Source organism: Vipera ursinii (assembly GCF_947247035.1).
Source record: "Vipera ursinii genome assembly, chromosome: 5".
Taxonomy (NCBI): domain Eukaryota; kingdom Metazoa; phylum Chordata; class Lepidosauria; order Squamata; family Viperidae; genus Vipera; species Vipera ursinii.
In genome coordinates, this window is record NC_139518.1 from 76,520,552 (window position 1) to 76,535,923 (window position 15,372).

The 15,372-nt window shown below is 36.7% G+C and overlaps 1 protein-coding gene across 2 annotated transcripts in view; it reads left to right on the forward strand.

Annotated features, from left to right (window-relative positions):
- The window catches only part of PRKG1 (protein kinase cGMP-dependent 1), a gene marked incomplete at both ends in the record, with an annotated part of 850,316 nt that overhangs the window by 673,507 nt on the left and 161,437 nt on the right, over positions 1-15,372 (forward strand). For both annotated transcript variants that reach the window (XM_083364786.1, XM_083364785.1), the window contains one exon: positions 11,400-11,477. In XM_083364786.1, coding sequence (XP_083220912.1) covers positions 11,400-11,477 — 78 coding nt within the window. The remainder of the gene's footprint in view (positions 1-11,399; positions 11,478-15,372) is intronic.

Genomic DNA, 15,372 nt, shown 5'->3' on the forward strand with positions numbered 1-15,372 from the left:
GAGCAATAAGATGTTGGGGAGACATTTCCTAGGTTTCCTTCATTTCACTGCACATTGTGATGAAAGTACAGCTGTCTACAAGATGGATGCAAGTAATGTTTTACTAGATTTTTCTTCCCATATTTCATCATTGCTTACAGACAGAGCAGAGTCTGATGGCCTGAAGCCATGGAAAATCTCCCAACTTTATAAAAAGTAGTCTAAGATCAGACCATTTTGCTCGGCTGCAGTCGCCCCCAGTGAATTGCTTCCCAGTTGGTGGGAAAAAGCAGATCGTTGTTATGCTTCAGGATTTTAACATGTGCACAGATTGTGTATAAATACAAAGATTTTACGATGCAGACAGCTTTTTACCAAGAGAGACTCATCAGCATCTAGTACTTGCACAAAAGCAGCCTGCTGTTACTGCATTTCAAATTATTGCCAAATGTTCTGTGAGAACCAAAGCAGAAAGATGAAGATGAGATACAAAAGTTGGGTAAAGTTCAAGAATAATGCAGGAACAAGGCATAGATTTTCCTTTCCTTCAAGGCAATAAATATTACTCATTTTCTCTGATTTGAAAGATTGGGAGTTGACAGAAAAGAAGGAGGGTTTTTATAATTTAGAGTGTGTTGTATATCATAATCCAGGGTCCTGTGTTTTAGCCACACCATTCCAGTTCTGGAAAAATACATGTAGCAGAAACAGTGTTTAATATGGCAAAAGAGATGCAGATAGATATATACTGCTCAAAAAATAAATAAAGGGAACACTTAAACAACACAGTGTACTGTATTTAATAGTAGGATGTCTTATTTTCTGTTCCCTTTATTTTTTTTGAGCAGTATATATCCAGGACTGCATTAGCATTTAGTTGATGGAGGTGTGATGGCTCAGTGGTTAAAGATGTTGAGCTTGTCAGCTGGAAAACTGACAACCCAGGTTCAAGTCCTGAGTTCAACATGATGGGGTGAGGTCCTATTACTTGCTTCAGCTCCTGCCCACCTAGCAGTTGGAAAGCATGCAAGTGCGAGTAGATAAATAGGTACCACTTCAGTGGGAAGGGAACACCTTTCCTTGCACCTTTGTATATAGTCATGCTGGTCACATGACCATAAAAGCCTCTTCGGACAACGCTGGCTTCCTCAACTAAGAAACAGAGATAAATACTACCCCCTAGAGTCAGTCTCGACTGGGCAGGGGAAAACTTTCCCTTTCCCTTTAGTTGTTAGTTGGATACTCTTGGCATATTGTGAAAATATTTCAGTACCGCTAGGGATATAACAACCACCATATCAGGTGGGCATCTGTTAGTTGTTTTTGGAAAGAGCATGAAGCCACATAACTTAAGATGGATAGATAATCTGTTTTGGAATCCACTGAGATCCTATTTGGAGAGACTTGAAGAGATTTCCTTTCTTCAAGTATAATACTTCTGAAGCTTTTGAAATTGTATTGTGGTATTCCTTCTTATCTCTTTCTTCCAGGATTCACTTTTATAATCATTTGTTGAAAGCAGAGGTTACACTGGGTTCGTACGTGTAGTTACAAATTTAGTCTTCCTTTCGTGTGATCACTAAATCCAGACTCAATATTATAAACTTTACAGTTTACTATTAGATATGAAATAGGTTGTTGAGAGGCATTCAAAAACCCTGGTTAAAACAAACATTTTCATATCTTGCATAAATTTATGGTTAGTACTGAAGGAGTTGTAGTCCTTTGTCACAATAAAACAAAGCAAGCAAGGGAATAATAAATATATACTTTTATTTATCTTGCTTGTGATGTCTCAGCAGTATGGCCAAAGATAACCTCAAAGTACAATGGTGGATTAGCAAATTCTCATGCCATACTACAAACTGCTTATGAGTTTGCACTTAAGAGTTTGTGAAATCTTTCCTTCATTTCATCAACTTCTCCCTGAAGAAAGATAATTCTTAGATTCTGTGTTTAATTTGAACTGCTACCAAGGCAATAGGGTTTTAACTTTTTAACAACATGGTTGAATATTTTTAAGGAAACAGTTTTAATGGCTTGAGTATGCTGCCTCATAAATGAATGTTAAATATGTGTCACACTCAACATTAATCCTCCAAACAACCCTAATATAGAAAACCATTGAAGCAACAGTAAAGTGAACAGTAAAATAGCAAATAATCTGTCATTTTTTTCAAAAAGTAAATGATCATCCAAGGAAAGCTTAAACATATATTTAACTTTGCTTTTGGGTTGCATTTGATTTAGCATTGCCTTATTAAGGAAACAAAACATTGACAAAATATTCTACAGTGTATTATTTGGATTTTGTTGGATACGTAATAAAAACGGTCCATTTTGAGTTTACTGTACATATCCAAAATGCCATTAAAAATCTGATGGGCACTTTAATTAAGGAAAAATGGTGGTTCTGTATGTCTTGTAATGAAAAGGGAGAGAAATAGGATACAGAAATTGCTGACCACATCTGTGCCAATACAAATAATTTTCCCCAGTTTGTTCATTCATGTGTGCAGTAAACTTTTCTACTCAACTTAATGAGCAATCATTAATGCTGACAACACTGTCTAATGTTTATGACTTTTGTGATTTTTGAGTTTTTACTGTTAGTGACAATTTTCCATAATGGACTTTATTATTCTTGACAAATGATATATTATATAAGAGATGTAGTAGAAATCATGTGATAGAGCTAAAAAGGAAAATAGGGTCATTTGAAAGATCAGGAGACTGCAGGTTATAAAACTATATTAAAATACAACAAAATATTAACTTTGTAGTGTTCCTCATCGTGTAACTTGCTCTTTTTATTACTCATTTTCCTTCCCAAGCAAGATTTGAACTCTTTTAAGGCATGTTGGCATATCTAAATTCATAAACATTTAAACACATATTCCCATACTGAATAGGGTAAGAAATGTTGTGAGTTTCACAACATTTGGAGACTTGGTCCTTCACAGTTATTTTTTTTCTCCTCCTTAACACCAGAATGATAAATTAATTCTATTGAAAAGGGGAATTTCTAGCTGCTTGCTCTTCCTAATCGTAGCCATTCAATATCTTTAATGCAGATGAAACTCAGTGTCAATTACAATAACATCATGCCACATTAGTGGAATAAAAAAAAGAGCTTAGTATATTGTACAGCTTGTTGAAGCAGTCTGAAGCTTGACTGAAATGAAATAGGATGGAGCAGGATGTTGAAACCATCATAATGCTATTAAAGAAGGCAATGGTTCATTGTCACCTGAAATAAAGCGTGCCATCCTGCTGACCTCATCTCAGAAGGATATTGCATGACTGAATGGAGTTCAGGAAAGGGCAGAGAGAATGTGTAGGTGTATAGGTTCTGAAAAGAGAGTGGCCATTTCTATCAGAGCAGATGCAGAAAAAGGCAAGAACAATAAAAATGTACAAAATAAAGAAGAGCAGAGTTGATTTAAGCATTGGAAAGCGATACTTCTGGGTGATGAAAAACAGAATGGCTGCCTCAATGTATTAACATCATCTGTAAATTAATTTACATGTGCTTAAAAATGTTCTAAGCACTGAAGTATTACAGTTATCAGCAATGTAACTTTTTTTCCTGGATAACAAGAAATGGGATCCAAAGAAGAAAATTCTGCAATCATTATAATTATATTATTTACTTTTATTTTACAATCCTGATAACCCACCCCGGTCCCATAGGACTCTTGGTAGCATACATTACCAAACAGAAAGAAATAAAATAATAAAAGTTTAATATTTTTTTAAAAAAATCTATAAATGTGAAGCAAAAATAAAATTCAGCATAAATTCCAAGATAGGCTTCCAGAGGAGACTTTCCGTTGGTATCGAAAGGACACTGAAATAAAACTATTTTAATTTGGTTGTGGAATGTCAGTGTGTGTGTACAATAGCTAGCTAACTCTAATACTAATTTCTATTTTCAGATTAATGAAATTCCTACAAAGAAACTGGATTAGTAATATTAAGCCATCAAACAACTTTTGTGGCTAGCATACCTATTTTTTTTTTAAAAAAACCAAAATTAAACAAGGCAGGTATTCAGAATGTTCTTGCAGTTAATATACATGAAATATTTCTCTTTACCTAGAAATTAGAACATGAATAGGACCTTTATAAACTTAGAAAAGGAGGACTAAGTGGACAAGAAAAAAGATTGTAACTCTGAAAATCTGAAAATAGAAATTAGTATTAGAATTAGCTAGCTATTATACACACAGGGAGACATTCCGTAACCAAATTAAAACTGTATTTTCCATGTCTAGGTTTGACAAAATTTCCAACCATTTCCCTACCTCAATCTCTTAAACTTCCCATGGATTATTTACAGTGAGTCGTTAATATGTTTGATCCACAATAGTTACCCAGAGATTAGAATCAAACAGAGATAGCATGTCTAACACTATTGATTAAAAATACCGCTAAACAAAATGCTAGAAATCCCTTATTCTCATTTGACTGTGATTTTTCTAGCAGTGGGAGGGAAAGAAGAAGCTAGGTTGGTTGAGGAAGGGGATTAATTATTTCGCCTAGACAATTTTCATTGTCCAAAGATGCTTCTGTGATCATGTGGTCAATATAACTATATGTCGAGGCTCATAGAAAACTGTTACCTTTCCAGCAGAGTGGTACCTATTTATCTACTTAGGCAAACAAAGTCATAACCAAAAGCCAACATGGATTGTCAAAAACAGATCATGCCAGACAAATCTTATTGCATTCTTTGACAAAGTGACAAAATTAGAGAAATGCTGTGGATATAATTTACTTGGACTTCAGTAAGGTGTTTGATAAAATAGACCACAACCTACTACATTATAAGATAGAAAAATGTGGGTTAAATAGCATCACCACCAGAGGGATTCATATCTGCCTAACCAACCACGCTCAACATGTAGTCCTCAATGGAACTGCATATACATGGAGGGAAGTATGCAGTGAGGAACCCCAAGGCTCTGTCTTAGGCTCAGTATCCTTCAATATCTTCATCAATGATTTGGATGAGGGGATAGATGGGGAACTCATGAAATTTGCAGATGACACCAAGCTGACAGGAATAGTCAACTCTCCAGAAGATGGGCGGACTTGAACATTGGGCCCTATATAACAAAATGAAATTCAATGGTGAAAAAAAGTAAGGTTCTACATTTAGGCAAGAAAAACCAAAAGTAAAGTTCTACAAAACCAAATGCACAGGTTCAGTATAGGACTATAGGTGGTTCCTGGCTCAATAGCAGTAATTGTGAAAGGGATCGTGGAGTCCTAGTGGACAATCATCTAAACGTGAGCCAGCTCTGTGCTGTAGCTGCCGAAAAAACCAACACAGGCTGCATTATAACAGAGGAATAGAATCAAGCTCATGTAAAGTGCTGATACCTCTTCATCATTTCTTGGTAAAACCACACTTGGAATACTGCATCCATCACCACAATGCAAAAAAGATGCTGAGACTCTAGAACAGACATGTCAAACTCGTGACTTCACATGACATCGTGCAATGTATTGGGATGGTTTTCCCATTGCCAGCAATGGGGTGGGTGCGGCTTCCGGATGACGTGTCCAGCCCGCGGACTGGCAGTTTGACACCCCTGCTCTAGAAAGAGTGCATAGAAGAGCAACAAAAATGATTAGGGGACTGGAGGATAAAACATATAAAGAACGGTTGCTGGAATTGGATAGGTCTAGTTTAATGAAAAGAAGGACTACGGGTGACATGATAGCAGTGTTCCAATGTCTAAGGGGTTGCTACAAAGAAGAGGGAGTCAAGCTATTCTCCAAAGCACCTGAAGGCAGGACAAGAAGCAATGGATGGATCTAATCAAGGAAACTTAGAATTAAGGAGACATTTTCTGACAGTGAGAACAAGTAATCAGTGGAACAACCTGCCTCCAGAAGTTATGGATGCTCCAACACTGGACGTTTTTAAGAAGAAATTGGACAACCATTTGTCTGAAATGGTATAGGTTTACTGCCTGATTTGGGGCTTGGACTAGAAGACTTCCAAGGTCCCTTCCACCTCTGTTATTCTGTATTCTGTACTCATTTTCCAGTATTTGGTTGGCAGTAGCTGGAGCAAATAATTCTAGGCTGAATGCTTTCTTGACTCTGCTCCCAGGCTCTGCCTCTTCTTCTCCAAAATATCTGAAATCCACTCCATGAATATATTTTTTTATGTTTGTGAGAGTAAAATGAAATCCATGTGGCAAGTGTACAAATAATTTTTATGACATTAACAACTGCACCATGGTCATTCGTTCATATGATATGGAGCCATAGGATTTTCTTCTGTATTGCTATAAAAATATTTCAACTTTTTAATGAAAATGAATGAATCCAAAAATATCCAAGCTCGAATTCATCCTTTTATAGTGTGTTCCTTTCATATGCAGAATATACAATCCATGGTATAGATTGGTATGGGTTAAAAAAGTATGTGAAATACAAACCAAAATCCTTGCAACACTTTGCCTCATGGTAGCACAAAATGCTATATCTTCAGGTAAACTCTGATCGGAGTTACCAATTTACTTTGTTTCCAGATGAAAAATAAAATATGCAAATGAGAATAGCTTGGAATCCAACATACACATAATTCATTGGAGTTACTTGGTGTAATAATGTATTTCATTATTATTTGCCAATTAGTATTGGTTAAAAAAAATAAAGATGTTGCTGCCAAATAAACAATAGTAATCACATCATTACAAAATTATGCAGAGTTTTTCTCAGGAGTTTATAATTCTCTTTAGATCTCAGTGAACAAGGCTGAGTATAAATCTATTACAGAAGTTTATATCTAATTTTTAAATCACCAGAGGAACTTGGAGATTGATATGAATAACTGTTAAATATTAATGGACATAAAAATCTCATATCTTTCTGCTTTCTTGTATTTACATAATTTCTCTGCTACACCTTTTTTTGAAATAGCAAAAGAAGCAAAGATTCATTTTAGTCAGTTGTTTCAACAAATATTTTATTTGACAAATGTGAAGGACAAAGACCATTCTATTGCACAGATGATTAAAACAATCAGCGATGAAGATGTAGTGTATTAACACAAGACTATTCAGAAACACTAGTTATATCTTCTGGTTAACCAGAAAGGAATGTGATGTCATATGTCATTTACATTCTAAGGCCTAGTGATGTGAAGTAAGAAAAATACATGAGAGATATGATCAGTGGTGGGATTCAAATATGTGAACAACCAGTTCTCTGTGTGGATGCCCCTTTTGGAAGTCCATTCTGGGCCTGGGCAACAAAAAATTAGCTACTGGTTCTGCCGAAGTGGTGCGAACTGGCTGAATCCCACCACTGGATATGATACAATCAGAAAGTAGTCCAAGAAAACTGCCTGGAGATTTTATTTAGTTGAAAGAGAACAATACAGGAGGGAGAAATGGAAACTGGTGAACAGTGAACCCCATGTAGAAATCATCGCTGCTGAACCGATTGTGGTATTTTCTGAACAACAGCAATTATATCACTGAAAGTAGTAAACAGTTCTAAGAATAATTTGTGGCATTTGAAGATCAATAAAAGCACTATCAATAAGATCCAAAATACTGTTGCTAGAAATCGACTGAAAATTTAACATGGAACACCTAGTTTTTCAACAGCACTTGTGAAAACAATCCTGACAATGTATAAACTGAATGTGAGTCAGTGTGATGTGGTTGCAAATATAGCAAATGCAATTTTAGGCTTCATTCCCTGAAATATAGCACTCAAATTAGAAAAAATATTATTTCCATTGTATTCTACTTGGGTCAGCCTTTATTTGAATACTATGCTCGGTTATTGGTATCAGACAAACTAGAATAGTTTCTGAGAAGGACAACCCAAATGATCAAAGAATTATAGACTAAACGTTATTAATAATAATAGAAGGAACTAGGAATATTCAGCCTTGAAGAAATAAGATTAAGAAAGGATTGGATACCACTCAGGGAGAGTGTCACACAGGAGGACACCCAGGCCCGCCCTATTATACTTCTATGTAACATCCATTCAGTGACCTGAAGAAGACTAACAAATCTTCTTTTCTATATCTCTCTGTTAATAAGATTTAGTTTTCAATTCCCTTCTTTGCATCCGTTTCAGTACATGTTACTTTAAATATGGTACCCAGGACTGTATTTAAGGTAAGAGCCTGACCAATGAAGAATTTATTGGAAAATTACTTCCAGTTTTTTGAAAACCAATATTGATACAGTCTAAAAATCAATTTGCCCTTTTTTCAGCCATGTCTCACTGCTCAATTTATGTCCACAATTCTAAGATCCATTTCATGTATGCCGTTACCAAACCAAATATCCCTATATCTCCTGTCTGTGATTCATACAAATACATTGGCCAAGCGAACAACTTTACATTTCTGTGTACTAAATTTCTTTCTGTTATTTTTAGCTCACTGCTCAAGATCATTTTGAATTTTAATTTTGTTTTCTATGTTTGTTTTTTTTACCCTACTTAATTTCATGCCATTTGCAAATCTGGTAAGTGCTCCTTTCACATCTCCTTCCAAGTTCTTATTGAGGAGAAAAGAGGCCAGAACTGTGACATTCTTTAATACCTAATTTCTGTTTAATGAGAAACAATTAATGAGAATTGAGTACAATTTTCAATTCAGGTTTAGATCTCATTCATTGCATGCACCATCTAGTAATACTTAATTAGGTTACTGATCAAAATATGCTAGTTCATCAGGTGTCGAAAAGTCAAGTTATTTTACTTCCACAGCCTATGTGTGCATTTCTGTGTAGTTGAGTCTGGCAGGCCCATATAATGTGAAACCAGTTTGGTCTAATGATTAAGGTTCCTGGTTGGAAAGTAGGAGATTGTGAGTTTTAATTCCACCTTAACCATGAAAGCTGGCTGGAGGATGTCCGTCCAGTTACTCTTTCTCAGCCCAACTCATATCACAAGGTTGTTGTTGTGGGGAAAATAAAAGGAGGAAGATATGTTGGATATGTTCACTGCCTGGAGTTATTTTTTAAAAATAATAAAGGCAGGATTAAATAAATAAATAATCAATCAATCAATCCATTCAAAATTTCAACTTTAGGATTACTTTTTACAGTGCTTTTTTTGGTAAAAGAAAAAGGTGCCGGAACTCACACATGTCATACAACCCGCCTTGCCTACCCTACAAGTTTCCATCCAAAAACGGTGCCGGAACTCCGTTCTGAGCGTTCTATGAGAAAAAAAGCCCTGACTTTTTAAAAGATAATTTTTTATGGAAGAAATTTTAGTAAGTTAAAAAATGCTATTAGAACCCTATTAAAAATGAAAAAGAAAACAAGAGAGAATAAGTGAGAAAAAAAAAGATAAAGTGGCTACTGATCCTTTTGATCTCTATTTTCAGCAAATGTCCCTACAGGATTTTCAGTTACTAATAAATGTAGCCATTGATTGCTTTTCTACTAATTCCAGTAAGAAAAGTTCTGGTTTCAACTGAATAGTGAGTGAACTTTAACATTGTTTTGATCATTGTATATATTTGAATACAGTAATCTCTTTTTACAAGTCTACCAGGAATGATCAAATATCTTCATATTGTTCACATTTCCAACAAAAAATTAAAGTACTTTCATACATTCTAGACATTTTTCTGGAATCCTATATAAACAGTAGACCATTTTATAAAAATTCTCTTTTTGGTTGTAACATAATATAAATTCCAATGATTTTAACCGTTTATATTGTGCTACCTAAATATAAATTAATGTTATAATGTAATGTAATGTAGCTTAACATAATTTTTTCCAGAAGGAAGGAAGGAATGACTTAATATGAGAAATTTTTCAACATACCTCCAGAATCTAAAATAGAGAGCCAGACCTAATGGTTAAGGCATAGGGCTAGAAACCAGGAGATTGTGACTTCTAGTGCCATTTTAGCCATGAAAGTTGGCTAGGTGACTTTAGGACAATCACTCTTTCTCGGCCCACAATGTCCGACTCAGGTAATAAGCGGTTTATCAATTCCTGTTGCATCCAATAATTAACACTTGATTGATCAAAAAGAAATAAATGCTGACTCTGCACTTGCAGGAAAACATTAAAGAAGGGGAAAAAATGCCTCAGTGTGTACTTGTTGTTGTTGTTAGTTGCGAAGTCGTGTCCGACCCATCGCGACCCTATGGACAATGTTCCTCCAGGCCTTCCTGTCCTCTACCATCTTCTGGAGTCCTTTTAAGCTCACGCCTACTGCTTCAGTGACTCCATCCAGCCACCTCATTCTCTGTCGTCCCTTTCTTCTATTGCCCTCAATCTTTCCCAGCATTAGGCTCTTCTCTAGTGAGTCCTTCCTTCTCATTAGGTGGCCAAAGTATTTGAGTTTCAACTTCAGTATCTGGCCTTCTAAAGAGCAGTCAGGGTTGATCTCCTCTAGGACTGACCGGTTTGATCGCCTTGCAGTCCAAGGGACTCGCAGGAGTCTTCTCCAGCACCATAGTTCAAAGGCTTCAATTCTTTGGCGCTCAGCCTTTCTTATGGTCCAGCTTTCACTACCATACATTGCAACTGGGAAGACCATAGCCTTGACTATACGCACTTTTGTTGACAGGGTGATGTCTCTGCTTTTTAGTGTGCTGTCTAGATTTGCCATGGCTTTCCTCCCCAGGAGCAAGCGTCTTTTAATTTCTTGGCTACAGTCCCCATCTGCAGTGATCTTGGAGCCCAGGAAAATAAAATCTGTCACTACCTCCATTTCTTCCCCATCTATTTGCCAGGAGTTGAGAGGGCCGGATGCCATGATCTTGGTTTCCTTAATGTTTAGTTTCAACCCAAGTTTTGCACTCTCCTTCTTCACTCGCAACAAGAGGCTCTTTAGTTCCTCTTCCTGTACTATAAACTGACAAAAGATGGTTGTGGTCAAGGTAAAAAAAATATTATTGGGAGTTTTCTGCTGGATGTACAGGTAAGCCTTGACTTACAAAGAGTTCATTTAGTGACCATTCGAAGTTACAATGGCACTGAAAAAAAGTGACATGACCGTTTTTCACGCTTACAACTATTGCAGCATCCCCATGTTAACAGGATAAAAATTCAGACTCTTAGAAACTGATAAATATTTATGACGGTTGCCGTGCCCCAGGGTCATGTGATCATCTTTTGCGACCTTCTGACTAGCAAAGTAAGTGGGAAGGCCAGATTCCCTTAACAACCATGTCACTAACTTAACAATTGATTCACTTAACAAATGTCTCGCTTAGCAATTTTGGTCATCGGTTGTGGTCGTAAGTCGAACTCTATCCTGTAGTTAGAGTTAAGCTTTGCATAGAATTATCAGGGTTTGTGACACGTCCACCTATGTTTTCTTCACGAAACAATGAAGTGTTTCATTTTACGTGACATGTTCTGATTTGCTTCCTTTTGTCTTTTGCATTTTGTCCCCCACAGACACACTATGAAAATGGAGAGTACATTATTAGGCAAGGTGCTCGAGGAGACACTTTCTTCATAATCAGCAAAGGAAAGGTAAGCTTTTCTGACACCGTTCAAAGGAAAATGACTTACGGGGATGAGACACAAGCCATTGCTTTTTCTTTTGCAAACGCTAAGAGGATATATATACGCTTTCATATTTGATTAAATGTTGTGACTTCGTGTTCGGATAAACATTGAGCTTCCCAAGTTGTTTGCTTATTTAGACCTATTCACTGCTTGACAGGAATGATTGCGTACCTGTCAAAGCGTATTTGCATGTTTAATTTTTTTCCATCCATTACTGCATTCTGTAAATGCTCTCTAACCTGTATGAAAATATAAACATGTATGATATCAAAAATATGTCCAGGAAATCTACTATTGATCTAGTCCTCATATATCAGTTTTGATAGGTTAACTACTCAGCACATGTTGCAAAATACTTTTGAAATTCAGTAGGTTTTTTTTTAAAAAAATGCATTTGCTAAATCTGTAAAAACACTGCAGATTAAAGATGTATTTGGAATTCTTTGAATTCATCCTTGGATCTCAGCTCCATAATTAAGCGTTAAAGCAAGAGAAAACGACAGTTGAAGTCCATGAATCATAAAAGAGCGGACGTTGCCTATCCCTGATCTAAGCAGTCAATTTGGCCATCTCTGCTAACTTTTGCAACCATTCATCCATTGTAGGAATCAAAGTGTCCTTCCACTTTTGTGCAAAATGTAATCTTGCTGCTGTCAAACGTATATAAAGGTAAAGGTAAAGGTTCCCCCGCACATGCGTGCTAGTCGTTTCCGACTCTAGGGGCCGGTGTTCATCTCCGTTTCAAAGCCAAAGAGCCAGCGCTTGTCCGAGGACGTTTCCGTGGTCATGTGGCCGGCATGACTAGACGCCAAAGGCGCACGGAACGCTGTTACCTTCCCACCGGAGTGGTCCCTATTTTTCTACTTGCATTTTTTTACGTGCTTTCGAACTGCTAGGTTGGCAGAAGCTGGGATGAGTAACAGGCGCTCACTCTGTTACGCGGCACTCGGGATTTGACCCGCCAAACTGCCGACCATCTGATTGACAAGCTCAGCATCCTAACCCACTGAGCCACCGCGTCCCTTTTGTCAAACGTATATAACATCCTGTATAACATGCGGAGGAGGCCTTCATCCTTCAGTTGGGTAGACAATGGCTAAGATGATGGTGATGATGATGATGATGATGATGATGATGATAACATAGTTTTTATTATGTAAAAGTAAAAGGTTGATGTTTGATGTTATCTTATTCTACTGCATCAAAGGGTGTGGAAAGTCAGCGCCTTTTCTTTCTTTTTTCCCTTTGCCCTACACTTTTCCTTTTCCTTTTTTCTCCCTATTTTCTTTTGTATTTTTGCATTAATAAATATTGTAATAAAATAAAAAGTATGTTAAAATTTGGAAATAAATAAAATAAGAATAAATTGAAGGGACCACTGGTTTGAAAGGAGGGGGGTGTCAGAGAGGCCATCTATGTTAAAACTGAGTAGCCCTCTCTCAACAGAGGGGGAGGCATAAGACACCACCTAGCTCCTATTTACAATCCTTTCACAGCAGTTACGAGAAGGTTCCACCTCCATTTCCACTCTTTGTCAGGTGACCCTGAGGTTACAGATAAACCGCCAAGTGGCCTCAATGACTCAGAGAGAGTGGTAACAACCAGATGATTGCAAGACATATAACTCCTTCCATTCCACACATATACACACCATTCAGTCAGAACTGAACAGGCATCTTGGATGAGATGCAAAATGTCTTCCAGGAAGAAACAAAGTCTAGTTGCCTTTGGAAAAAGCACCTTTGGGACAACCATGACCTGGATAACTGAAATTTCCACAGACAATAGTCAAATGGGTTTTAGATGGGTCTGTTGCATCTAAACTGAGTGTCTGTTGTTGTTGTTGTTAGTTGCGAAGTCGTGTCCAACCCATCGCGACCCTATGGACAACGTTCCTCCAGTCCTTCCTGTCCTCTACCATCTTCTGGAGTCCATTTAAGCTCATGCCTACTGCTTCAGTGACTCCATCCAGCCACCTCATTCTCTGTCGTCCCCTTCTTCTAGTGCCCTCAATCTTTCCCAGCATTAGGCAAATCAGTTGCCCAGCCATGGGCCACAATATACCAACCTCTTCATGGCTGATTCTATTACAATACTTTGTCAACTCTTCTCTCTGGAAAACCTCTTTATCTGAGATTCATTAATGACAATTTAATTATCTGACACCTTGGGATAAAATAATCAAATTCCACCAAAACTTCAGCAGCTTCCACTCCACTATCCTCCCTAGCTTTGATCTATCTATAAAATAAAACCAGGCTGTAGGCTACAAATATATTTGTTTTACCCACTTGACAGAGATCCTCAACTGGTAGAATTAAATCAGTCATTCGGAGACCAAATTATCCAACCAAGATCAAAAGATGAACTAGTAAAGCCAGAATGATACCCAGGAGGAACCTATTAAAAGACAAAAACAGCAGACTCTGGTGGTGGTTACCTACAGTTCACAGTTCAAGTCACTTATTAATAACCTACAACCCATACTAGATAATGGCACTGCATTCCATATTTGCATATAGACAGTTGCCCAACAGATTCTCAAAAGTAACAAACAGCAGAACAGGAATAATAATATGGGAATTGAACTGCAACAAATACATATGTCTACTGTACCCCCACATCTGTACCAACAGGCCATTGCTAGCCCCAACACGTATACAAAAGGTTCGAGGTGTCTTCACATACGCTTCTCCTACAGTGATATTTTCCAACAAAACCACAATTTTGTACAAAATCCATCAGGAATTATAACAAGGACAACATAATAATTAGGTTTTTTCAGTCTCTCAGAACATGCTATTATAGATCTCAGTATGATCATTTTTCGAAAAAATAGACTTTAAGACCACGATTGAGAAGGAGTTTGCTGAACTCATACAAAAAGGTTTCAGGCTATGTCAAAAGTTATCAACAAGCAGAATAACAATTGTGGGTAGACAAGGTACTTCTAATCTGTCTTCCCCTCCTCATCCCAATTTAAATCCCAATTTAAATCAGTTTAGCCTTTCCATAAATGTGATGAAGTAAACTGTAGCCTTTTAGTTGGAAAAAATGCTATCAAGCTTCTGAAGTTTCCTTAATTTTTCTGCTGCCACTTAGTGGTCACTTGACCCAGATATGGCAATTCAGACTTGGGTTTCATGCCAGGCAGATGGAAAGTGTTGAGATTTAAGTAGATAAATAGGAAAGAAAAAAGTAAATCAAGTGACTTTCAAGGTGTTTGGGTTTTTTTGAGAGGCTAGGTGATAGCTAAATATTTCTCAGTCAATCTGATAGAGGCTGAGGAGATTTCACCCACTACTAGCCCAGAACAGATATTTTAATATACAAATATCCAGCAGTTAATGCAAACGTCTTGACATTAACGTCTTTTTAAAATGTACTTTATTAAAATTTCTGCAAAAGATAAAATATAAAAACGAAGAAAAACAATTATGAAGAAAAAAGAAAGGTGAAGGTGCAAAAGGAATAAGAAGAAAAGAAAAGAAATAAGAAAAGTTTAATTTATTTCAGTATTTTTATAGGTATAAAATACATTAACCTTTTTATCTAAAATTCAATAATACACAGTATTTCTATAATTGTAAGCTATTCTAATTGTCCAGTTCCAAAATTAATGTAGCATTTCTTTAAGATTCTGTCAAAAAATTCTGTCAAAAAGTCCAGAAGTAGTTTCCACATAGACACAAAGCTAGAAAAAAACTTTTCTTTAATCAGAGTAGTTAATTTTGCCATTTACCTGGTTCCAATATCATCATCATCCATTCTTCCATTGTGGGAATCTGTAAGTCATTCCATCTTTGGGCATACAAAAATCTATATATAGTAGTTCTGTAGTTATCATATGCAAAAACAA